The following is a 25023-nucleotide window of genomic DNA, read 5'->3' as shown; positions in this document are numbered from 1 at the left end:
GCATGGACCTGGGAGTCCGAAAGACCTGGGTTCTAATCTCGGCTCTGTGACTTTCTTCTGTGTGACCTTGGCCATGTCTCTTCACTTCTCTGCACTTCAGTTCCCTCATCTGTAAAACGGGGATTGAGACCGTGAGCCCCATGTGGGAAACATGTCTCTTCACTTCTCTGCACTTCAGTTCCCTCATCTGTAAAACGGGGATTGAGATCGTGAGCCCCATGTGGGACAGGGATTATGTCCAACCTGATTATTTTGTATCGAATCCCAGTACTTAGTACAGTTTCTGGCACAAACTAAGCGCTTAACAGGTACCATTGAAGGAAAAAAAGAAGCTGAAGCGCCCACCTGTTGATCCAGATGGTCACTAGCAGCGGGAACCATTAGGAAGCTGTTGCCATGGGAAACCTGCAGATTCATTCATTCATTCAATCATATTTATTGAGCGCTTACTGTGTGCAGAGCACCGTACTAAGCGCTTGGGAAGTACAAGTCGGCAACATATATGAGAAGCAGCGTGGCTCAGTGGAAAGAGCGCGGGCTTGGGAGTCAGAGGTCGTGGGTTCCAATCCCGCCTCCACCACCAGTCAGCTATGTGACTTTGGGCAAGTCACTTAACTTCTCTGTGCCTCCGTTGCATCACCTGTTCAATGGGGATTAAGACTGTGAGCCCCAGGTGGGACAACCTAATTACCTTATGTCTACCCCAGCGCTTAGAACGTGCTTGGGTAGACAGTAAGCGCTTAACAAATACCCAAACTATTATTATTATTATATAGAGATGGTCCCTACCCAACAGCAGACTCATAGTGTAGCAGGTAAGTGCCATTGCCTGATCCTCGTCTCAATGGGGACTCAAAGACTGTGAGAACGAGTGGCCGTGATCTGGTTGTCCGGGTAAGCTCCTCAGAGCAGCGGTGGCTTTATATAAGGGGACAGGTCCCTGTCTGGAATGCACGTCTCAGTGTCCTCGGGAGAGCAGAGAGGGGTTGATGGCTTCTCACCATCCCTCCGTGGCCGCTGCATCCAAGAGTCCGAGGAGAGATGGGGAACAAGCCCAGCCCAGAGAGGGTCAGGCGACCCCCACCCCACGTTGATTTGGTGAGAGTGACGGGGGTGGGGCGGTACAGAGAAAGACAATCAGGCTCATCTATCTAAGTGTAAGGTCCACTCTGGGAAGACATTCATACCCGGCTTTAGGAAAGGACTAGATGAATAAAGGGGCATGCTTGGGTTTGCATGTGTACAACTGTTTATACAGATATGTACGTAAATGGAATCAGTTTGAAGAATGTGGGCTTTTTGTTGCTTTTTGTGTGTTTTATGGTATTGTTACGTGCTTATTATATGCGAGGTACTGTACTAAGCACTGGGATGGTTACAAGCTAATCAGGTTGGGCACAGTCTATGCCCCACATGGTGTTTTCAGTCATAATCCCCAATTTACAGGTGACATAACTGAGAAACAGAGAAGGTAAGTTACTGGCTCTGTCATACAGTGGACAAGGGGCCAAGACAGGATTAGAATGAGGTCCTTCTGTCTACCAGGCTCCAATAAATGGATGAATTTATATATAAATGCACTTCTTGTTTGCCTCTAAAACCATCAAAAAAATTTCACAGCAGTTATGTTCATATCTTGATGTTCTCTGACCTCTCCTATCGGCTATTCATTTCAGTTTCAGTCTCCTGAACCAAAAATACTACTCTAGAGATTTATGATATGAGATTTTATTTATGATATGTTCCAAGCAAAGTATTAAGTGCTGGAGGAGATTGAGGACAATCTGATAGAATATAGTCCGTGTCTCACGAAGGATTCACAAACTATGTAGGAGGGAAAGCTGGTTTCGAATCCTCACTTCACAATTGAGAAAACTGAGGTGTAGAGAAATTAAGTCTCTTTTCCATGACTATGCAGCCGACAGGTGGTAGAGTTGGGATTAGAAACCAGGTCCTCTGCCTTCCAGGACTGAGTTCTTCCCAATAGCACCTTGCCTCTACACAGTTCAAAACTTGATGCTGCCAATAGAATGTACGCTCCTTAGGGGCAGTGATCACTTGTACTATTACTGTGTCCTCCTTAGGTCCTCAATAAACAGAATTGATTGACTTATTCTTATTTCTCCACCTGCAACATCAGTGTCTCTAAATTGAGGTCTTCCTTCCCTCTTCCTGTACAGGGACTCGACATCATTTCCCAGGAATGTTCAATGTCTCCAAGGTGAACTCAAACATCATTTTGAATTCAAAAACTGTCTCCTCTCCATAGAGAACTAGTAAGTGTTCTGTCAATTCCTTCAGTCATCCCATCAATCAATCCTAATATTGGATCTTTGCTAATCACATAAAGAAAGTCAATGTTGCCTCCCAAAAATGCCGAACGTTTCCACGGTGAGGGAATTCCTCCTGCTGGGTTTCTCGGAGATTAGGCAGCTGCAGCTGGTCCATGCTGCGCTGTTCCTCCTGGTCTACATGGTGGCCCTGACGGTAAATCTCCTCGTCGTCACCATCACTGCCCTCGACGAGGGCCTCCACACCCTCATGTACTTCTTCCTCAGGAAACTGTCCAACCTCGAACTCTGCTACATCTCTATCACCATCCCCAAATCTGTCGGTATCTCACTGACTGGTCGTAAATACATCTCCCTCCTGGGCTGTGTGTCCCAGTTCTTTTTGGTGGCTCTGTTTGCTGCTTCAGAGTTGTCGGTCCTCACGGCGTTGTCCTACGATCGCTACGCCACCATCCTCTACACTCCGCGCTATGAGCTCATCATGAACAACAGGGCCTGTGGAAAGATGGTGGCCGCCCCCTGGCTCAGCGGGGTGCTGTTTGGCGTCCTGTATTCAGCTTCGACTTTCTGCCTGAGATTCTGTGGGTCTACCATCGTCCAGCATATCTTCTGTGACGTTCCCAGCCTCCTGCCGAAGATCTCCTGCTACAAGAAACACGTCGTCATCGATATGAGCGTTACCGGCGGGGTAGCTTTAGGTTCGTCTGCCTCGTCTCCATCGTCGTCTTCTACGTGCACATCTTCCAGGCCGTGCTGAAGATGCCGGCCTCCGAGAGCAGGGCCAAAGCCATCTCCACCTGCTTGACCAATTTCGCCATCTTCACTGTCTTCCTCTCGACTGGAGTGGTTGACTATCTCAAGCACGTGTCAGACTCCCCCTCGACCCTCGACCTGTGTCTGTGTTCTACAGTGTGGTGTCACCCACCCTGAACCCCCTCATCTACAGCCCGAGGAACCAGGACATGAAGGCCGCCCTGGGGAGAGTCCTAAAGGGGAGATTTCTCCTCGCTCCTCTAAGTAACAAAATGTCTGCTACCGTTTGCTGACTTTTCCATTCCTCATCAGGGTTCTGACCGTGGCGGTATCCATGTAAAGAGCTGTCCAAAGAGAAAGTACAGCGTCTGAGAATTTGTCAATGCCCGGGATAGAGGCTGAAGAGACGTGTGTAACTGTATGCGCGGTTTATGCAGGGATTGACTCTCTTTATTCTGAATGGTACTTTCCAAGCGCTTAGTACAGTGCTCTGCACACACAAAGCACTCAAAAATATGTTGAATGAATGAATAAATGGCAATTGATTGTTTGGATGACCTCATGGCTTAGTGGAATTAGCATGTGGCTGGGAGTCATGAGATTTGAAAAGTCTGCACTCTTCTGCCACCGGCCAGCTGTATGACTTTGGTCCAACCATATAACCTCTTTGGGTCTCTCTGTAAAATGGGGATTCAATAAGTGCTCTCTCTTTCTTTTACAATCTGACCCCCTGTGGATCAGGTAACGTGTCTGATCTAATTAGTTTGTGTCTACTCCAGCACCTGGAAGTCCTTTACAGGTAAATTTTTAATAAATTCAATAACTATAATGTTGACAGTACTATTGATAATAACAGTAATTCTTTGAATTTTAAGATCACTATTGTTGGTTATGAAAATCACAAGGTGAAAAGGGGAAGGGATGCAATCATGGAAACTGTCTCCCACATTAGACTGCCTGTTTACTTGTTTTGAGATCTTTCTCCCCCTTTTATGCTATATGCCCATAGTTGGCAGGGAGTATCTCCATTTGTTGTTGATTGGTACTTTCCAAGCGCTTAGTACAGTGATGATGATGATCATCATCAATCGTATTTATTGAGCGCTTACTGTGTGAAGAGCACTGTACTAAGCGCTTGGGAAGTACTAATTGGCATCATATAGAGGCAGTCCCTACCCAACAGTGGGCTCACAGTCTAAAAGGGGGAGACAGAGAACAAAACCAAACATACTAACAAAATACAATAAATAGAATAGATATGTACAAGTAAATTAATTAAATAAATGAATAGAGCAATAAATATGTACAAACATATATAAATATATACAGGTGCTGTAGGGAAGGGAAGGAGGTAAGATGGGGGGATGGAGAGGGGGACGAGGGGGAGAGAAAGGAAGGGGCTCAGTCTGGGAAGGCCTCCTGGAGGAGGTGAGCTCTCAGCAGGGCCTTGAAGGGAGGAAGAGAGCTAGCTTGGCGGATGGGCAGAGGGAGGGCATTCCAGGCCAGGGGGATGACGTGGGCCGGGGGTCGACGGCGGGATAGGCGAGAACGAGGCACGGTGTGGAGATTAGCGGCAGAGGAGCGGAGGGTGCGGGCTGGGCTGTAGAAGGGGAGAAAGGAGGTGAGGTAGGAAGGTGCGAGGTGATGAAGAGCCTTGAGGACGAGGGTGAGGAGTTTCTGCCTGATGCGCAGATTGATTGGTAGCCACTGGAGATTTTTGAGGAGGGGAGTAACATGCACAGAGCGTTTTTGGACAAAGACAATCCGGGCAGCAGCATGAAGTATGGATTGAAGTGGGGAGAGACACGAGGATGGGCGATCAGAGAGAAGGCTGATGCAGTAGTCCAGACGGGATAGGATGAGAGCTTGAATGAGCAGGGTAGCGGTATGGATGGAGAGGAAAGGGCGGATCTTGGCAATGTTGAGAAGCTGAGACAGGCAGGTTTTGGTGACGGCTTGGGTGTGAGGGGTGAATGAGAGAGCGGAGTCGAGGATGACACCAAGGTTGCAGACTTGTGAGACGGAAAGGATGGTAGTGCCGTCAACAGAGATGGGAAAGTCACGGAGAGGGCAAGGTTTGGGAGGGAAGACAATGAGTTCAGTCTTCGACATGTTGAGCTTTAGGTGGCGGGCAGACATCCAGATGGAGATGTCCTGAAGCCAGGAGGAGATGCAAGCCTAGAGAGAGGGGGAGAGAGCAGGGGCAGAGATGCAGATCTGGGTGTCATCAGCGTAGAGATGATAGTTGAAGCCGTGGGAGCGAATGAGGTCACCAAGGGAGTGCGTCTAGATCGAGAACAGAAGGGGACCAAGCACTGAACTTTGGGGAACCCCCACAGTAAGAGGATGGGAGGGGGAGGAGGAGCCTGCAAAAGAGACTGAGAATGAATGACCGGAGAGTTAAGAGGAGAACCAGGAGAGGACGGAGTCTGTGAAGCCAAGGTCAGATAGCGTGTTGATGAGACGGGGGTAGTCTACAGTGTCGACGGCAGCTGAGAGGTCGAGGAGGATTAGGTCAGAGTACGAGCCGCTGGATTCGGCAAGCAGGAGGTCATTGGTGACCTTTGAGAGGGCAGTTTCCGTGGAACGTAGGGGACGGAAGCCAGAGTGGAGGGGGTCGAGGAGAGAGTTGTTTTTGAGGAATTCTAAGCAGCGCGTGCAGACAACTCGTTCAAGGAGTTTGGAAAGAAATGGCAGGAGGGATATGGGGCGATAACTAGGAGGTGAGGTGGGGTCAAGAGAGGGTTTTTTTTAGGATGGGAGATACATGGGCATGTTTGCGGGCAGAGGTGAAGGAACCAGTGGAGAGTGAGCGGTTGAAGATGGAAGTTAAGGAGGGTAGAAGGGATGGAGCGAGAGATTTCATGAGATGAGAGGGAATGGGGTCAGAAGCACAGGTGGCCGGAGTAGCACTTGAGAGGAGGGAGGAGAGCTCCTCTGAGGATACTTCTGGGAAGGATGGAAGAGTAGCAGAGAGTGTTGAGAGCCGGGGGGTTGCAGAAGGTGGGGAAGTGACTTTGGGGAGGTCGGACCTGATGGATGTAATGTTGTTAATGAAGTAGGAGGCCAGATCTTTGGGGGTGAGGGAAGGAGGAGGGGGAGGAACCGGGGGCCTGAGAAGGAAGTTGAATGTATGGAAGAGCTGGCGGGGGTGATGGGCATGGGTGTCAATAAGGGAGGAGAAATAGTTTTGTCTGGCAGAAGAGAGGACTGAGGCAGGAAAGGATAAACTTGAAGTGAACGAGGTTGGCATGGTGTTTAGACTTTCGCCAGCAGCGTTCGGCAGCTCGAACATAAGAGCGAAGGAGGCGGACAGTGGCAGTGATCCAGGGCTGTGGGTTAGTGGTACGAGAGCGGCGAAGGAAAAGGGGAGCGAGTGAGTCTAGCTGAGTAGAAAGGGTAGTGTTGAGAGCATTAATCTGATTATCAAGATTGGGTAGAGAGGAGAGGGCGGCGAGGTGGGGTGTGAGGCGCTCCGAAAGATGGGTGGGGTCCAGAGAGCGGAGATCTCTGTGAGGGAGTAATACGGATTTACAGGGGAAAGGAGTGTGAGTGAGGAGGCAGGTGAGAAGATTATGATCAGAGAGAGGGATTTCAGAATTGGTGAGGGTGGACACAGTGCAGCGATAGTTGATGATGAGGTCGAGGGTATGACCAAGTTGGTGAGTGGGTGAGGTGGGGTGGAGGAAGAGGTTGGCAGCGTCAAGGAGAGATAGAAGGCGGGCGGCAGAGGAGTCGTCAGGGATATCCATGTGGATATTGAAGTCTCCGAGGATCAGAGTGGGCAAGGAGAAGGAGAGAAGGAAAGTGAGTAAGAGGTCAAAGTCGTTAAAGAAGTTGGAGGTGGGGCCGGGAGGGCGGTAGATGACGGCTACAAGAATCTTAAGGGGGTGGTAGAGGTGAATAATGTGGGCTTCAAAGGAAGGGAAGGAAAGGGAAGGGGGAGGAGGGATAGTGCGAAAGCGACATTGGGGGGCGAGAAGGAAACAGACACCTCCTCCTTTTCCCGTGAGTCTGGGGGAGTGGGAGAAGAAGAGACCTCCACTGGAGAGAGCAGCAGAAGAGACCGTGTCGTCTGGAGACAGCCATGTTTCAGTTAGGGCGAGGAGGAGTAGAGAGCTGGAAAGGAATAGGTCCAGGATGAAAGGGATCTTACTTAAAACGGAGCGGGGGTTCCAGAGGCCACACTTGGGAGCAGCTGTCGAGGGAGGGGAGGGAGGGGAAAGGGTGCGAGGGGTGGAGAGGATTAGTACCCACGTCCTCTAACTCCCTAGCCCGAGCTTTCGCCACTTAGCTATGCTACTTCTCATCCTGCTTCTCTGGGTTGATCCCCCAAGCCAGCCCGGGGAAAGATCTTAGGATGGATTTAATATAATTTCTCGTACTTTCTAGATTTGCAATCAGAAGACGTCAGAAAAAGAAACTGATTAAATTACCGATTGATTGTTTGAGGTCTTGAACAAGATGAAACTCAGAGAAGCAGTGTGGCCTAGTTAATAGGACAAATCACTTCACTTCTCTGGGCTTCATTCCCTCATCTGTAAAATGGGGATTGAGAATGTGAGCCTCATGTGGGTCAGGCCTGTTGAGCTTGTATCGAATCCCAGCACTTAGTACAGTGCCTGTCACATAGTAGGCGCTTAGCAGTTTCCACTGAAGAAAAAAAATTAAGAAGTTTAAAATCCTACCCGTTGACCCAGATGGTCACTAACAGAGCGAACCTTTAGGATGCTGTTGCCGTGGGAACCCTGCAGATAAGTGCCATCACCGGATCCTCATCTCTGTGGGAAAAGACCGTGGGGATGAGCCGCCGTGATTCGGTCCTCCGGGGACTCCCCTCAGAGCAGAGGTGGCTTTATCTAAGGGGAAAGGGGCCCAGTATGGAAAGCACGTCTCAGTGTCCACAGGAGAGCAGAGGGGGGCTCACGGCTCCTAGGTGTCCCTCCGTGGCTGCTGCATCCAGGATTCCGAGGAGAGATGGAGGACCAGCCCAACCCCGCCCCACGCTGGCCCAGTGAGAATAACCGGCGGTGGAGAGGGACAGGGAAGGGACAGAAGTCTCATCTATGTGAGGGCCACTCTGGGAAGACGTTCATTCCCGGAGTCCAAGGTGGAGATGGAACTAGGGTTGTGTACACAGTCAGAAAGACTCCCACAGTAGCCCCCGGTTCCCTCCATCCACCGCCCAATCCCCGGTTCCCATGGCTGCTGTGCTAGGGCATTATGGCATGGCTTCAGCCCTATGCCATGGTGACATCAAATATCATCTCAACCTTCCTTGCAGGGACAAGAGGGTATGACTGAGATGGCACCAGCCAGATGCTACATCACCAATTCCTCCGCACAAGACTTTCCCTGCCAAATCTTGGGCGGGTTGCAAGACAGAAGCAGCGTGGCCGAGCAGATAGAGCGTGGGCTGGGAGTCAGTGGACTTTGGTTGCCAACTTGTACTTCCCAAGGGCTTAGTACAGTGCTCTGCACACAGTAAGCGCTCAATAAATATGATTGAATGAATGGTTCTAAAATCGCTACCCCTCTTTTTCATTTTTTAATGGTATTTGTTATGTATTTACTATGTGTTAAACATAGTTCAAAGCACTGGGCAAGTTAATCAGGTTGGACACAACCAGTACCTCATGGGCCTCACAGTCTGAACAGGAGGGAGAACAGGAGAACTGAGACACAGAGAAGAGAAGTGACTTGCCCAAGTTCACACAACAAGCAATTGGCAGAGCAGGAATTAGAACCCAGGCCCATGGTCTTTCCACTGGGCTAGATAGCGTCTCTTCTGGGGGATTTGGGGCGATTCACGTCTCTTCTCTGTGCCTCAGTTCTCCTGTTCTCCCTCCTGTTCATACTGTTCTGTAAGATGGACACTGAGACTGTGAGCCCTGTGTGGAACGGGTACTGGGATGCACCCAATTTTCTTGTATTCACCCCAGAGCTTAGTAGAGTGCCTGAAACATAGTACAGCTTAAGTAATACCGTAAAAAGAGAGGTAAAAAGCATGGTCCCTGCCCTCAAAGACTTCTTAATTTAATAGGCAAAATGTCATTTACATCCGGGAGGACAAATGAATGGATCAATGGATATGTGGATGAGAAGCAGCCTGGTTTACTGGAAAGAACATGGGGGTGGGAGTGAAAGGTCGTGGGTTCAAATCCCAACTCCATCACTTGCCAGCCCTGTGACATCAGGGACGTCACTTCATATCTCTGGGCCTCTGTTACCTCATCTGTAAAATGGGGATTAAAATTGTGAATTCCACGTGGGACACCCTGATTACCTTCTATCTCCCCCAGCTCTTAGAACAGTGCTTGGGACACAGTTAGTTCTTAACAAATACTATCACTATTATCATTAATATTATTAGTGCTTGATAGTCATATTTTTGAGTGCTTAATGTGTGCAGCGCGCTATTCTAAGTGCTGAGGAGAGTACCCTGTGAAAGTGTTGGTTGACATGTTCCCTGCCCACAAGGAGCTCACTGTCTACGGGGGAAGCAGGCATTAATCAGTCAACCAATCGTAGACATTTATTGAGTGCTTACTGTGTGCAGAACACTGTACTAAATACTTGGAGGAATACAGTATAATGGAGTCGGTAGAAATGTTTCTTCAAAGAATTTACAGTCTGGATTAAATAGCCTTCCTTTAAGTAGCCATATCCTGAGAGTCTGCGGATGCATTAAGTCTAGAGATGGTCACTGAGAAATGGTGGGAAGAAGTGAATTAGCTAAACTATCCTTGAGAATGAAATTCGAGAGGGCTTTTGAGGGTGTGATATCTTCGGGCTGGGAATTGAAAAGGGTGGATTTCCAGGCCAAAGGAAGGGTGAGACCCAGAGGTGGGAGGAGGAAGCGTCGAAAGCGAGTCACGGTAAGAAAGTTATTTTTCTGGAGGGTTGGTTGAAGAAAGAAGATAATGAGGGGGAAAATTAGAACAGGTGGATAGCACTGAAGACCGTGATCAGACATTCACTGAAATCAAGCCAACTACAATCCGTTATTCCTCTAGACTGTAAACTCGTTGTGGGCAGGAGCTGTGTCTGTTCATTATTCTGTTGTACTCTCCCCAGCATTAAATACAGTGCTCTGCACACAGTAAGCAGTTAATAGTACTGAAAGAATTCATTTTCCATTTTACAGGGGCTGCTGCAATTAGGTTCCCTGTGCTACAAGCTGTGTATTTTTGTGTATGTATGTGGGTGCATGCAATGTATTGGGTAGTGAAAGCATGCAACAAGTTCAGGCAGTGGGTAGGGTTGAAGACGAAGATAGAAAAGGATCTTTCTTCAGACAGTAACCTCGACGTGGGCAGGGAATGTGTCTACCAACTCTGTTGAGGTGGCGGAGGGGAGACAATCTCAGGAATTCCCTTTAAATCGACAAAAATAATGTGAAAATCTGGATCTCTCCTCATCCCTGCTGGATAAGGAACTGAAAGATTATTTTGAATACAGTAACTGTTTCCTTTCCATAGAGAATCACGAGCAAATATCCTATCAGTTTCTTCACTCATCCGATCAATACTTTGGATTTTCCCACATCCATTGCAGAAAGTCAATGCTGCCTCCCCAAAATGCCTAATGTCTACACGGTGACGGGATTCCTCCTGCTGTGTTTCTCGGAGATCCGGGAGCTGCAGCTGGTCCACGCTGCGCTGTTCCTCCTGCTCTACCTGGCGGCCCTGACGGGGAATCTTCTAATCGTCGCCGTCACCGACCTCGACCGGAGCCTCCACACCCCCATGAACTTCTTCCTCAGGCACCTGTTCGTCATCGACCTCTGATACCTCTCCAACACCGTCCCCAAATCCATCCACAACTCCATGGCCGACTGTAGAGAAATCTCCTTCCTAAGTTGTGCAGCACAGGTCTGTCTGGTGATTTTCTTTGCAGGCGCAGAATATTTTATCCACACGGTGATATCCTACGACCGCTATGCTGCCATATGCGTTCACCTGCGCTACGAGGTCATCATGAACCGAGTGGCCTGTGGGAAGATGGCGGCCACCTAATGGGTCAATGCGGGCTTGTTTGGAGTCTTATTTTCAGCTCCGATCTTCTCCGTGTCCTTCCGCGGGTCTAAAGACGTCCAGTAGTTTTTCTGCGATGTCCTCTCCCTGATAAGGATCACCTGCTCCGACGGCCACGTCGCCCTAGACATGAGTGTCATCACCGGGGTAGTGTTAGGCTTCGTCTGCTTCATTCTCATCACCATCTCATACGTGCTAATTGGCTTCACAGACTCCGTCCTCTCCTGGTTCTCCTATTATCTCTCTGGTCATTCACTCTCAGTCTCTTTTGCAGGCTCCTCCTCCCCCTCCCATCCCCTTACTGTGGGGTTCTCCAAGGTTCAGTTCTTGGTCCCTTCTGTTCTCGATTTACACTCACTCCCTTGGTGACCTCATTCGCTCCCACGGCTTCAACTATAATCTCTACCCTGATGACACCCAGATCTACGTCTCTGCCCCTGCTCTCTCCCCCTCTCTCCAGGCTCGCATCTCCTCCTGCCTTCAGGACATCTCCATCTGGATGCCTGCCCGCCACCTAAAACTCAACATTTCTAAGACTGAACTCCTTATCTTCCCTCCCAAACCCTGCCCTCTCCTTGATTTTCCCATCACTGTTGACGGCACTACCATCCTCCCCGTCTCACAAGCCCGCAACCTTGGTGTCATCCTCGAATCCGCTCTCTCATTCACCCCTCACAACCAAGCCGTCACCAAAACCTGCCTGTCTCAGCTCCGCAACATTGCCAAGATCTGCCCTTTCCTCCCCATCCAAACCACTACTCTGCTCGTTCAAGCTCTCACACTATTCGGTCTGAACTACTGCATCAGTTTTCTCTCTGATCGCCCATCCTCGTGTCTCTCCCCACTTCAATCCATGCTTCATGCTGCTGCCCGGATTGTCTTTGTCCAAAAACGCTCTGGGCATGTTACTCCCCTCCTCAAAAATCTCCAGTGGCTATCAATCAATCTGCGCATCAGGCAGAAACTCCTCACCCTCGGCCTCAAGGCTCTTCATCACCTCGCACCTTCCTACCTCACCTCCTTTCTCCCCTTCTACAGCCCAGCCCGCACCCTCCGCTCCTCTGCCACTAATCTCCACACCGTGCCTCGTTCTCGCCTATCCCGCCGTCGACCCCCGGCCCACGTCATCCCCCTGGCCTGGAATACCCTCCCTCTGCCCATACGCCAAGCTAGCTTTCTTCCTACCTTCAAGGCCCTACTGAGAGCTCACCTCCTCCAGGAGGCCTTCCCAGACTGAGCCCCCTCCTTCCTCTCTTCCTCGTCCCCCTCTCCATCCCCCCGTCTTACCTCCTTCCCTTCCCCACAGCACCTGTATATATGTATATATGTTTGTACATATTTATTACTCTATTTATTTATTCATTTATTTTGCTTGTACATATCTATTCTACTTATTTTATTTTGTTAATATGTTTGGTTTACTTCTCTGTCTCCCCCTTTTAGACTGTGAGCCCACTGTTGGGTAGGAACAGTCTCTATATGTTGCCAACTTTTACTTCCCAAGCGCTTAGTAAGTAAGCGCTCAATAAATACGATTGATTGATTGATTGGTTCGGGGCTGTACTGAGGATACCGGCCGCCGAGGGCCGGGCCAAAGTCTTCTCTACCTGCCTGTCTCACCTCGTTGTCATCACTCTCTTTGTAATGATTTCTTTCTGTGCTTACGTGAAGCCACCTTCACATTCCCCCTCAGTAATAGACCTGCTGGTATCTGTGTTCTACACGGTGGTGCCCCCCCGCCATGAACCCCCTCATCTACAGTCTGAGGAACCGGGACATGAAGGCCGCCATGGGCAGGATCTTAAAAGGTTCACCCACCCAGCCTCTACTCTGGGACAAAATGCCTCCTTCCTTGTGCAAATAATCTCACACCACCACTTAACCAAGGAATTGCCCTTGAACCTAGCCAGATACGCAGCTGTCCTACAGGGTTCAGAGAAAACGCTGGACGTTGATGAATTGTCAACGTCTGGGAGGGAGGCAGCAAGGAATAGAGTAGGATGGACTATCCAGTTTTCGGGAGGCATCATGGCCTGAAGGAAGGGGAGTCCCTTCAGGCAGTAAACCCATTGTGGGCGGGAAATGTGTTTAACAACTCTGTTAAACTGAGCACTGCGAAGTGCGTAGTACTGGTAAATTCTGTTTTGGGGCCCTTCTAATCCCTCCTCTACCACTTGTCTTTTGTGTGACCTTGGGCAAACCACTTTAATTCTTCATGCCTCAGTTACCTAATCTGTAAAATGGGCATTAAGACTACGAACCCCACTTGGGACAACCCGATTGCCTTGTATCTACCCCAGTGCTTAGAACAGTGCTTGGTATATCGCAAGTGCTTAACAAATACCATAATTTGTTTTTAAAATTAATCTTGGCCTAAAGGAATCACTCAAGACTGTAAGCGCACTGTGGCAGGGATTGTGTCTACCAACTCTGGTATATTGATCTTATCCAGGTGTTTAGTACATTGCTGGGTCCAGTGTAAGTGCTCAATAAATGTGATTGATTGAAACGAGTTCTGATGCCAGCCCTTCTGCTGGCTTTCTTTGTGACCTAGGGACAGTGACTTAAAATCCCTAGGATCTCCCTAACTCTTACACTCTGAGCCTCTGTGGGACAGTAATTGTGTCTGAACAGATTCGTTTGTTTCTACTCCAGCACGTGGAACAATTTAGGCACACGACCTTTTAATAAATGCAATAATGATAACATTACTAGGAATGACTATGAAAATATAATGATATGCTCTTTAACATGAATCTGGGGGTGGGAATGAAAGTTGGAAAATGGGAGGTGGTATGGAAGAAGGGAAGAAAGAATGACTGCAGCTCCATCTATCTTGTCAATTCCATCCTCTCTAATCAATTCATCTTTCCTTTATTCCATCCATCCATCCTTCCAACCATTCATCTATCCATCCATCTGTCCATCCATCCACCCATTCATCCATCCATCCATCCATCCAGAGCCCAGGCTTGGTAGTCATAGGTCGCAAGTTGTAATCTCCGTTCCGCTACTTGTCTGCCATGTGACCTTGGGCAAGTCACTTCACATCTCTGCCTCAGTTACCTCATCTGTAAAATGTGGATTGATATTGTGAGCCCCACGCGGGACAGGGACTGTGTCCAACTTGATTACCTTGCAACTACCTGAGTACATAGAAGGGTGCTTGGCACATAGTAAGTTCTTAGAAAGATCATAAGTATTACTCTTTTCATTTTCAATGACATTTTTTGACCACATACTAGGTGGAAAGCACTGTAGTAAGCTCTCAGGAGAGTTGAAAAGATATATAATTGCATTGTTTCTTCTTTCCAGGAGATTATGGTCTAATGGGGAAAGAGACACAGAATAAATTGTCTAGAGGAAGAAGGAAAGAAGGTAAAGATGAGAAAGTGGATGAACTCTTGATTTAAGTGTACAGTTTATATAGTCAGTATGAACAGAGCTTCAAGGGATTTGCAATTAGGACAAATCAGAAGCAGCGTTACCTAGCAGGTAGAGTGAGGGCCTGAGATTCGAATGAATATGGGCTCTGATCTCGGTTCCACCACATGTCTGCTGTGTGATCTTGGGCAGAGTCCCTTCAGCTCTCCGTGCCTTAGTTTTCTCATCTGTGAAATGGGGATTGTTATGTGAGACTCACAGGGGATATGGAATCTGTCTAATCTAATAATCTTGTATGTGCTCCAGCACTAAGTATAGTGCTTGATATATAGTAAGTGCTTCACAAAGGCCATATGAAAAAAATAAATTTGGCAGATTGACTGACAGATTAAGTGTCTTAGGTTGTGAATTAGACAAAGGTGAAACCATTCACAGTGGCTAAATACGTTCTTTGACAACAGGAGCCGCTGGGAAGCTGGGATGCAGATGCAGCTGTTTCCACGCTGAAGCTCCCAGGAGCCTCAGGAACCACATGGCCAGAGGGTGTGTGGCTTGTCCAGGCCACGCGGTCCCTTGGTGGGGCCCTGAGCCATCCTCCAGGGATTCCCCTCAGAGCAGCTTCTGCCTGATATACCGGGACAGGGGACCACCTGTGAACCACCACTGGCACTATCAACAATTCCTTCCTGTAGGAGTTCTTCCCAAATGTTGGGATAAGACAAGTAGTGGGAAAGGTTGAAATCCCTGTCCTCATGGCTTTCCAGCCAATTGTGCTAGGTTGACACAGTCTAATTTACTATCAATCAATTAATCCTGAATCATATTGATTGAGCACTGATTGTGTGCACTAAGCACTTCGAGAGTAATAATAATATTAGTAGTATTTGTTAAGCTCTTACTCTGTCCCAAGCACTGTCTTAAGTGCTGGGGTAGATACAAGTAAAACAAGTTGGATACAGTCCTTGTTCCACATGGGGCTCACAGTCTTAACCCCTATTCTAGAGATGCAGTAACTGAGGCTCAGTGAAGTTGACTTAACCATGGTCACACAACAGAAATGAGGGGGCGATGGAATTAGAACCCAGCTCCCTCTGACTCCTTCTGAATCCCAAGCCCGTGCTCTATCCACTTTATAACACCATAAGAGACACATTCCGTGCCTCTACTAGAAGGAAAAAAGAATGGAAAGATGAATATGCAGTGATTGCATGCCATTTTACAGATGACGAAACTGGAGCCCAGAGAGGTGAAGAGATTTGCTCAAGGTCCCACAGCGGCAAAGAGATAGAGGCAGGATGCGAACCAAAGTCTTCTGGCTCCCACTGTGCTATGCTTGGGGGAGTACAATATTACAGAGCTGCTAGATGTGTATGGTGCCCTCACGGAGCTCACATTCAGGAAGAGAATTCCTGTGCGCATGCTTTTTCCACTAAATGAGGATGGAAATGAGTTGATTTGCACTTGTGCTAGGTAAAGTGGGTTTAGAGGGCTGGGAAATGAATTGGGGTAGCTGGTTGGAGAGGGTGGATAGCAGCACTCAGAATTCGGAGAGAACTGTGCTCTCTGTGATTTTGAGAGGGTAAGAGAGGGCTTTCCAGGCTAGGATGGAAATGGGAGAGTCGATAGTAAGTAACAACTAGAAAGTTGCTGTGAGAACTGAGAAGACAAGTTGAACGATGGGAAGGAGGTGAAATGCAGTCATAGGCTGGAGAGACTTCAAGCCGATTGTGACTTTCTGTTTCTTGTGAAAAGATACAACTTGTCCTGACAGGAGGTTGAGGAGAGTAGAGACGTAGGCTGAGCGATGCTAAGGACTAGATGAGTGATGAGGTATGCTTGGATTTGTGTGTGTACAAGTGTGAATGCAGATATGTGAGCAAATGGAATCAATTTGACTTGGCTTTTTCGTTTTTGTTGTTTGTTTGTTTTATGGTATTGTTACATACTTAATATGTGCCAGAAAGTGTACTAAGCACTGGGGTGGATACAAGCTAATCAGGGTGGACACAGTCTATGCCCCACATGGTGACTTCAGTCTTAATCCCCAATTTACAGATGAGGTAACTGAGGCACAGAGAAGGTAAGTACTGGCCCCAGGTCATACAGCGGACAAAGGGAGGAGACGGGATTAGAATCCAGGCCCTTCTGTCGACCAGGCCCATTATCTCTACTAAATGGATGAACGTACGTACACAGGCACTTCTTGTTTGACTACAAAACCACCGAAAAAAATTTCACAACAGTCATGTTCACATCTTCATGTTCTCTGACCTCTCCTACCTGCTATTCAGTACTTATCAATAATACTCTTGATAAGCATTAAGTGTATACTACGTTCTAAGCAAAGTATTAAGTGTTGGGGGAGATTCTAGACAATCTGGTAGAACCAAGTTAATCGTGTCCCTCATGGACCTCAGTTTAAATAGGAGGGAGAACTATTACTGAATCCTCATTTTGCAAATGTGGGAACTGAGGCCCATATAAGTGAAGTGACTTGCCCAAGTTCACACAGCAGGCAAATGACAGTGTGGGGATTAAAAGCCAGGTCTTCTGATTCCCAGGCCCGAGCTCTTTTCACTGTTCTGCGCTGCTTCTCAAATGATGTAGAATTAAGTGACTACAATCCTTGCAGCTATTTGCAAATGGACTAGACACCAAGGAGTTAGGAATAGTTTCTGTACTGGCCTGAACAGAGGCAGGTAAACTGAGAGAGACGAACACCGTGATTAGCTTGTAGTTATCCTAGCACTTAATACAGTGCTTGGTACGTAGTAAGAACTTACCAAATGTTATAACCCCCCCCAAAATTTGAGATTTCCCTCCAACCCAAAGAGTTTCTCCTCTTTTGTGAACTTTTCCCTGGATTGTTATTCTCGTCCCTATTTGAATCTACTTCCCTTTTCTAAATGTCAATTTCCATAACATGACCACTGTCACTGTGAAGACAGAATTCCTGCTGCTGGGATTCTTGGAAGTTCGGGAGCTGTAGCTGGTCCACACTGCGCTGTTTCTCCTAGCGGCCCTGACGGGGAATCTTCTCATCGCCTCCATCACCGCCCTCGACCGGTCCCTCCACAAACCCATGTTCTTCTTCCTAATCTGGCCTCGACCTCTGCCTCAACTCTGTCATCCTCCCCAAGTCCATCCACAACTCCCTAAGCAATAATAACTCCATCTCCTTCCTAGACTGCATCGCTTAGTTCTTTCTGTGGATCTTATTTCTGGGTTCTGAGTATTTCATCCTCACGGAGATGTCCTACGACCGCTATGTCGCCATCTGCCTCTCCCTGCGCCACAACGTCATCATGGACCGAGAGGTCTCTGGGAAGATGGCCCCCGCTTCATGGCTCAGTGGAGGACTGATTGGGGTCTTGCTTTCAGCGTCGACCTTCTCCATGTCCTTCTGCAGGTCCAACTTTGTCCCCTAGATCTACTGTGACGTCCCTGCTCTGCTGATGATCTCCTGCTCTGAGGACCAGGTTGCCACGGAGTTGAGCATGATCACAGTGGTGGCATTAGCCGTCGTCTGCTTCTTGCCCATCGTCACCTCATACATCTGCATTTTTTGGGCCGTGCTGAGGATGACGGCCACTGAGGGCCGGACCAAAGCGTACTCCAACTGCTTACCTCACCTCACTGTCCTCATTGATTTTTTTCTCTACCGGGATTTTCGTTAACCTCAAACCACCCTCGGACTCCCCCTCGACACGGCACCAGCTGGCGTTCGCGTTCTACCTGCGTCTTGCTGCCCCCCGCCCTCAAACTCCTCATCTACAGACTGAAGAATAAAGATGTGAAATCTGCCCTGGTGAGGCTCCTAAAGTCTACCAGATCCCTCTCTGGGATAAAATGTGTGTTTCCGTTGCTCCCCGTGGTTTCGGGGGCAACTCTCGGGTCTTACCCTTTCCGGGTCTTCGGACGTCTCCGGACGCGGCCCGCGCGTTAATACCAGGAAGAGTCAGCCAGAGGTTCAAAGCTTGGTTGCCGTTTATTTGCTATCAGCGGTTACATGGTTGAAAGAGAGAGAGAGAGCGAGAGATAGCGAGAGAGAGCGAGGGAGAGAGGGCGCCCCCCCGTCTCGTTCGTCTCTTATACCCTCCGTTGCCCGGGGGTGGGGTTTTCTCGGGGAATGGCGTATCGAGGCTTTGCCATGTAGCACACGCCGCCCTCCAGCCACTAGCCTAGCAACAGCTCTGTCCAGTCATGAAGCGTTTGCTCTGGCTCGCCCCCAGCCACCCGTTGCCAACCATCGCTGGCTGCGGATATGGCCTTGAGGTTGCCTCCGAGCCTTGCAGGTGCAAGCTTGTTTTTCTTGCCCTGGTCTCTTTATCTCCTGTTGTTGAGTCTGTTTGGCCTTGAGCCGTTGGGTACGGTTTGTGTGCACATACTGCCTGTTCCGTGTTTGTTCCTTGCTCAGCCCCTTCCCCCGCTCCCTACGTGTTTCTACATGCCAATGACCTCAGCCGTTGTCAGAGGGATTGTCCAAGGATTTGTCCAGATTTACAGCCATCCTTCGGGTCTAAAGACAGAGTCCCGACAGGGAAGGTTTTCCTAGGTGTGCTGCTGTGGCTGAGAAGGCCCTTCCTCATCTTCAGGAGTTAGAGATCTTTCCTTGATCTTGAATGGGAGAAATGTAAGGTAGCCCTGTAGATTGTAAGCTTCCTGTGGACAGGGAACATGTCTACCACCTTTGTTGAATTGTATTCTCCCAAGCACCTAGTACATACTAAGCCCTCAATAAATGCCACTGCTTGATCTATTGCTTTAGACAGTGCTCCACGCAAAGTGCTCAATAAATACCATTGACTGATTGATTGATTAATATCTCTGTCCTTCTTTAGACTTTTAAGCATACTTCTCTAATAATATAATAATAACTTTGGTATGTGTTAAGCTCTTACCATGTGCAAAGCACTGTTCTAAGCGCTGGGGAGGATATAAGGTGATCAGATTGTCCCATGTGGGGTTCAAAATATTAATCCCCGTTTTGTAGATGAGGTAATTGAGGCACAGAGAAGTTAAGTGACTTCCTCAAAGTCACACAGCTGACAAGCAGAGGAGCCAGGATTTGAATTGATGACCTCTCACTCCTAAGCCCGTGCTTTCCACTGAACCACACTGCTTCTCTGGACTTGTAAGCTCATTGTGGGCAGGTAATGTCTACCAACTCAGTTATATTATACTCTCCCAAGTGCTTACTACAGTGCTCTGTACATAGCAAGCACTCAATAAATACCACTGATTGATCGATTGCTTTGGGCAGTGCTCCACACAGACTAAGTGCTCAATAAACACCACTGGTAAATTATCTGATTGATTAATATCTGTATCCTCCTCTAGGCTGTAAGCTTATTGTGGGCAGGGAATGTGTCTGACAACTCAGTATATTATATTCTCCCAAGCGCCTAGTACAGTGCTCTGTACATGGAAAGTGTTCATTAAATACCACTGATTGACTGAGTGATTGATTGATTAATGTATCTATCCCCCTCTAGCCTTTAAGCTCACTGTGGACAGAAAACCTAAACCTGTCTACAAGCTCTATATTACTATACAATCCCAGGTACTTAGTACAGTGCTCTGCACACAATAATCGCACAGCAAAGACCATGGATTGACTGATTATTTGATGAGGTGGGGTGAGCGTGGACAGAGACAGGGGGTATAGAAGAGGGTACCAAGACCCAAGAGACATAGTTGCCATTTCCCCAATTCCGGGAAGTGTACCCCAAGCAACTCACAACAGTTCAACCGTGTCAGATCAACAGTTACCCTTCATCGGAATGTATACTTTTATACTCCCAATTCTTACCTATAAATAGATTCCCAATTGTATATTCAGTTAGTAATGGATCTACTTCATTCTGGCTTTGGTATCCCTCCCTGTAAAATCCTTACGTTCTCTGATCAGAATCACTGGTGTCTATTCCCTTCACTAAATTGTGAAACTCCTAAGGCCAGAATGTGCATGTCTTCCTATTTTTGGAATTTGTTAAATGCTTAGTGTGTGCCAGGCATTGTACTAAGTGCTAGAGTAGATACAAGATAATCAGTCAGACAATTGTATTTATTGAGTGCTTATTGTGTGCAGAGCACTGTACTAGGTGCTTAGGAGAGTACAATAATACAATATAAAAGATGCATTCCCTGTCCACAGCGAGATTACAGGCTAGGGGGGAGACAGACGTTAATGTTATTAAATACTGGATATGGGTGCTATGGGGCTGGATGAAAGAAGGGAGCAAATCAGGATGGCAAAGAAGGGAGTGGGAGAATAGGAAATCAGGGCTTATTCCGGGAAGGTATTTTGGAGGAGCTGTACCTTCAATTAGGCTTTGAAAGTGGGGAGAGTGATCATCTATTGGATATGAAGACGAAGGGCACTCTAGTTCAGATACAGGATGTGGGTGACGGATAGGCAGTGTGATAGACTAACTCGTGGTACAGTAAGTAAGTTAGAACGGGAGGAGTGAGGTGTGAAGGCTGGGTTACGACAGTGAGGGGAAGTAGGAGGGGGCAAGCTGATTGAGTGCTTTAAAACTAATGATAAGGAGTTTCTGCTTGATGTGCAGATGGATCGAAAACCACTGGAGGTTCCTGAGGAGTGGGGAAACATGGCCTGAATCTTTTTGTAGTAAAATGATCCGGGCAGCAGAGTGAAGTATGGACTGGAATGGAGAAAGAAAGGAGATAGGGAGGTCAGTAAGGAGGCTGGTGCAGTAATCAAGGTGGGGCAAGATAAGTGATTGGATTAATGTGGTAACTTTTGGAAGGAAAGGAAAGGACATTGTTTTACGTACATCAATATTTAAGTATTAATTCAACCAAATTGAAGTACAACAGAAGGGCAAGATATATTATTTCCCAATAAAGAGCTTACACTTTACTAAAGTTTTACAGGTGCTTGTGAATGCCCGAGTTCTAAAATGACAAATGGGAAAATGAAATTTCATTGGAAAATCCTCCTGGATGGGTTGGGCGTCCAAGGGGGATTTGAAAATGGGGAGAAATGTGGCTTGGCAGGGTTGAAGGAGGGAGGCCACACCAGGAAGGCAGAAGGGTACAATCCAAGGGATGTAGGCAGGGAGGTTAAGAACGAGACACAGTGAGAAAGTCTGGGGGAATTGGAGAGTGTGAGCTGGGTTGTAGTGGGAGAAGAGAATGGATAGGTAAGAGAGAGAGAGCTGATTGAAGGATGGTCCACGGTCTTGGCATGATACATCTCCAATCTTCAGAGTTGAAACAGAGACCAATTATTAATCATAAACACGGAATGATGATGAGTCCATTATTATTGTTCTAAGAAGGAGTCCCAGAGTGGGAACCACGTGGGACTGGGCAGTTACTTAGGTTTTAAGGGCTGAGACCACAGGGTGCCCAGTATCCCAGACTTCTGGATTATCGGACAGTGAACTGCCTCAGCCAAGCTCCGGGCCCGTCCTTTCATGGGGACTCCCCCAGGATACAACTTGGCCGTTGTCTGAGGGGATGGCGCAGCCATCCAGAGAGCCGAAAAAGGGAGGGAGGATCCTGACAGCCCCCTCCCCTCACCCAGACCTTTCTGTCACCCCCACAATCGTCCAGGTTCGACGAGATGGAGTGAGGCTATCTCTCAACAGTGGTAGATATTCCCCAGCCCAGGACAGGCCCAGTGATTCTGGAGAGGAGCAAGGGAAGCTGAAGCGCAGGGAAGGGAAATTTCAATATAAGCCCAGGATTTAACAGGAATTTTCCTGTTCTTTCTTAATAATTTTTCTTGTGGTATTTCTTAAGTACTTACCACGTGCCAACACCATACTCAGTGCTGAAATAGATGTGAAATAATCATACTGGACATTGTCCCTGTCCCGCATGGGACTCATCGTCTTAAACCCCATTTTACAGATAAGGAAACCGAGGAACAGAAATGCTAAGTGACTTTCCCGAGGTCGAACTGTAGGTACGTGGCAGAGTCGTGGTTAAGACCAAGGTTCCCTAGACTCCCAGGACCATCCCATTTCCACTAGGCTGTGCTGCTACTCCAATTATATAGAATTATGTGACCACAATCCTTGCAGATGCTTGTATATGGAATGGACTTCTAGGAGTCAGGAATGGTTTCAGTGCCGTCCTGAACCAAGACAGGTTGATTGGAGGAGATGAACAACCTGACTAGTGTTTAGTACAGAGTCTGGAACATAGTGAGCGTGCAAAGTTCCCCCCAAAACCCCAGAGATTCCCTCCAACAAAAAGATTTTCTCCTCTCCTGTGCACCTTTCTCTGGAATATTATTCTCATCCGTATCTTTTCTAAATGTCCTTAGTCAGTCAACGTCAATTCCTGGAAATTGACCGATGTCACCGTGAAGACAGAATTCCTCCTGCTGAGATTCTCGGAGGTCCGGGAGCTGCAGCTTTGTCAGGCCGCATTGTTCCTTCCTGTTCTACCTTGTGGCCCTGACAGAGAATCTTCTCATCGTCGCGATCACCACCCTCGACTGGCGCCTTCACATCCCCATGTACGTCTTCCTCAGAAACCTGTCCGTCCTCGACCTCTGCTACATCTACCTCACCATCCCCAAATCCATCCACAAATCCCTGACAAACAAGGGTGCATTTGTCTACATCAAGCCGCCCTCAGGCTCCTCCATGATTGTGGACCTGCTGGTTTCCTTTTCCTACGCAGCGATACCACTTGCTCTGAACCCCCTTATCTACAGCTTCAGGAACCGGGACATGAAGCCCCCCATGGGCAGAATCCTAAAAGAGTCACTCACCCAGCCTCTGCTGTGGGACAAAATGTCTCCTTCCTTGTGCAAATAATCGGACATAACCACTTAGCCAAGAAATTGTTCTTGGACCAAGCCAGATACTTAGCTGTGCTACTGGGTTCATAGAAAGCGCCGAATGTTGATGAACTGTCGAAGTCTGGGAGGAAGGCGGCCAAGATTAAAGTAGGATGGACAATCCAGTTTCGGGGAGGAATACTGGCCTAAAGGAAGGGGAGTCCCTGTAGACTGTAAACTCATTGTGGGCAGGGAATGGGTTTAACAACTCTGGTAAACTGAACTCTCCCAAGTGCTTAGTACAGTAAATCCAGTTTGGGGGCGGTTCTAATCCCTGATCAGCCACTTGTCTTTTGTGTGACCTTGAGCAAGACACTTATCTGTGCCTCAGTTACGTCAACTGTAAAATGGTGATTATGACTGTGAACCCCACATGGGATAACCTGATTACCTTGTATCTAATCCACTCTGATTAGAACAGTGCTTGGTACATAGCAAATGCTTAACAAATGTCATAATTTAAAAAATTATCGTGGCCTAAAGGAATAGGAATCACTCTAGACTTTAAGCTCATTGTGGGCAGGGAACATGTCTACCAACTCTGTTATATTGAAATTATCCAAGTGCTTAGTACAGTGCTGGGCCCAGAGTAAGTGCTCAATAAATATAAATGATTGATTGAGACGAGTTCTGATGCCAGCTCTGCTACTGGCCTGCTATGTGAACTTGGGGCAGTGACTTAATATTCCTAAACTCTCTCTTCCTCTTACACTTTGAGCACTTTTGGCACAGGAATTGTGTCTGTACCGATTAATTTGTTTCTACTCCACCAAGCGGAACAATGTAGGCACAAAACCTCTTAATAAAAACAATAATGTTATGATTATTAGCAGTGCTTATGAAAATACAGTGCTACCTATGTTCCCTACCATGACTCTGGGTGTGGGTATGAAAGTTGGAAAATGTGCAGAGATATGGGAGAAGGGAAGACAGGATGACTGCAGCTCCATCTGTCTTGTCAAATCCATCCTCGCTCATCAATCCATTTTTTCTTCTTTCCATCCATACATTCTTCCAACCATTCATCTATCCATCCATCCATCCGTCCATCCATCCAGAGCACAGGCTTGGGAGTCAGAGGTCTCGGGTTCCAGTCTCAGTTCAGCTAATTGTCTGCCTTGTGACCTGGGACAAGTCACTTCACTTCTCTGTGCCTTGGTTCCCTCATCTGTAAAATGGGGATTGACACTGTGAGGGCTCATATGGCACAGGGACTATGTCCAACCTGATTACCCTGTATCTACTCCAGCACTTAGTGCAGTTATTGGCAGAGTTAAGCGCTTAACGAAGATCATCATTATTACTATGATTATCATCAATGGTATTTATTGACCCTATCTTGAATGCAAAGAAGCTCTCAGGAGATGTGAAAAAGAGATAAAATTGCATTGTTCCTGCTCTCCAGGAGATTATTATCTAATGGGGGAGATAGACACAGAGTAAATTACGTAGTGGAGGAAGGAGAGAAGGGAAAGATGAAAAAGAGGAAGAACGCTTGATTCAAGAGTACAGTTTATATAGTCAGTATGAACAGCACTTAAACGGATTTGCAATAAGGACAAATCAGAAGAAGCAGCGTTGCCTAGTGGGTAGAGCGCGGGCTTGGAATTCAAATGGACATTGGTTATGATCCCGGTTCCACCACATATCTGCTGTTTGGCGTTGGGCAGGGTCGACTAAATTCTCCATGTCACGGTTCCCTTATCTGTAAAACGGGGTGTGAGATGTGAGCCCA

General features: G+C 47.7%; 1 protein-coding gene across 1 annotated transcript; it reads left to right on the top strand.

Moving 5' to 3' along the window:
- The first annotated feature begins 2472 nt into the window (after positions 1–2472).
- Positions 2473–23438, top strand: LOC119921229 (olfactory receptor 14A16-like). Its single transcript, XM_038741563.1, has 8 exons — positions 2473–2758; positions 2849–2989; positions 3808–3843; positions 10944–11017; positions 11147–11272; positions 17893–18074; positions 18182–18272; positions 23340–23438. The coding sequence occupies exons 1-8, from the start codon at positions 2473–2475 to the stop codon at positions 23436–23438; spliced, it is 1035 nt and encodes a 344-aa protein (XP_038597491.1).
- Positions 23439–25023: the final 1585 nt, after the last annotated feature.

This window comes from Tachyglossus aculeatus (genome assembly GCF_015852505.1).
Source record: "Tachyglossus aculeatus isolate mTacAcu1 chromosome 12 unlocalized genomic scaffold, mTacAcu1.pri SUPER_6_unloc_2, whole genome shotgun sequence".
Lineage (NCBI taxonomy): Eukaryota > Metazoa > Chordata > Mammalia > Monotremata > Tachyglossidae > Tachyglossus > Tachyglossus aculeatus.
Note: the sequence above shows the minus strand (reverse complement) of the source record. Positions and strands in the feature narration are given on the sequence as shown.

Coding starts and splice junctions, on each gene's coding strand:
- LOC119921229 (XM_038741563.1), top strand. CDS start 2,473: ATGGTGGCCCTGACGGTAAATCTCCTCGTCGTCACCATCACTGCCCTC. Junction 11,273..17,892: donor TTCTCATCACCATCTCATAC/GTGCTAATTGGC, acceptor TTTGTCCCCTAG/ATCTACTGTGACGTCCCTGC. Junction 18,273..23,339: donor AAGATGTGAAATCTGCCCTG/GTGAGGCTCCTA, acceptor CTGGGTTCATAG/AAAGCGCCGAATGTTGATGA.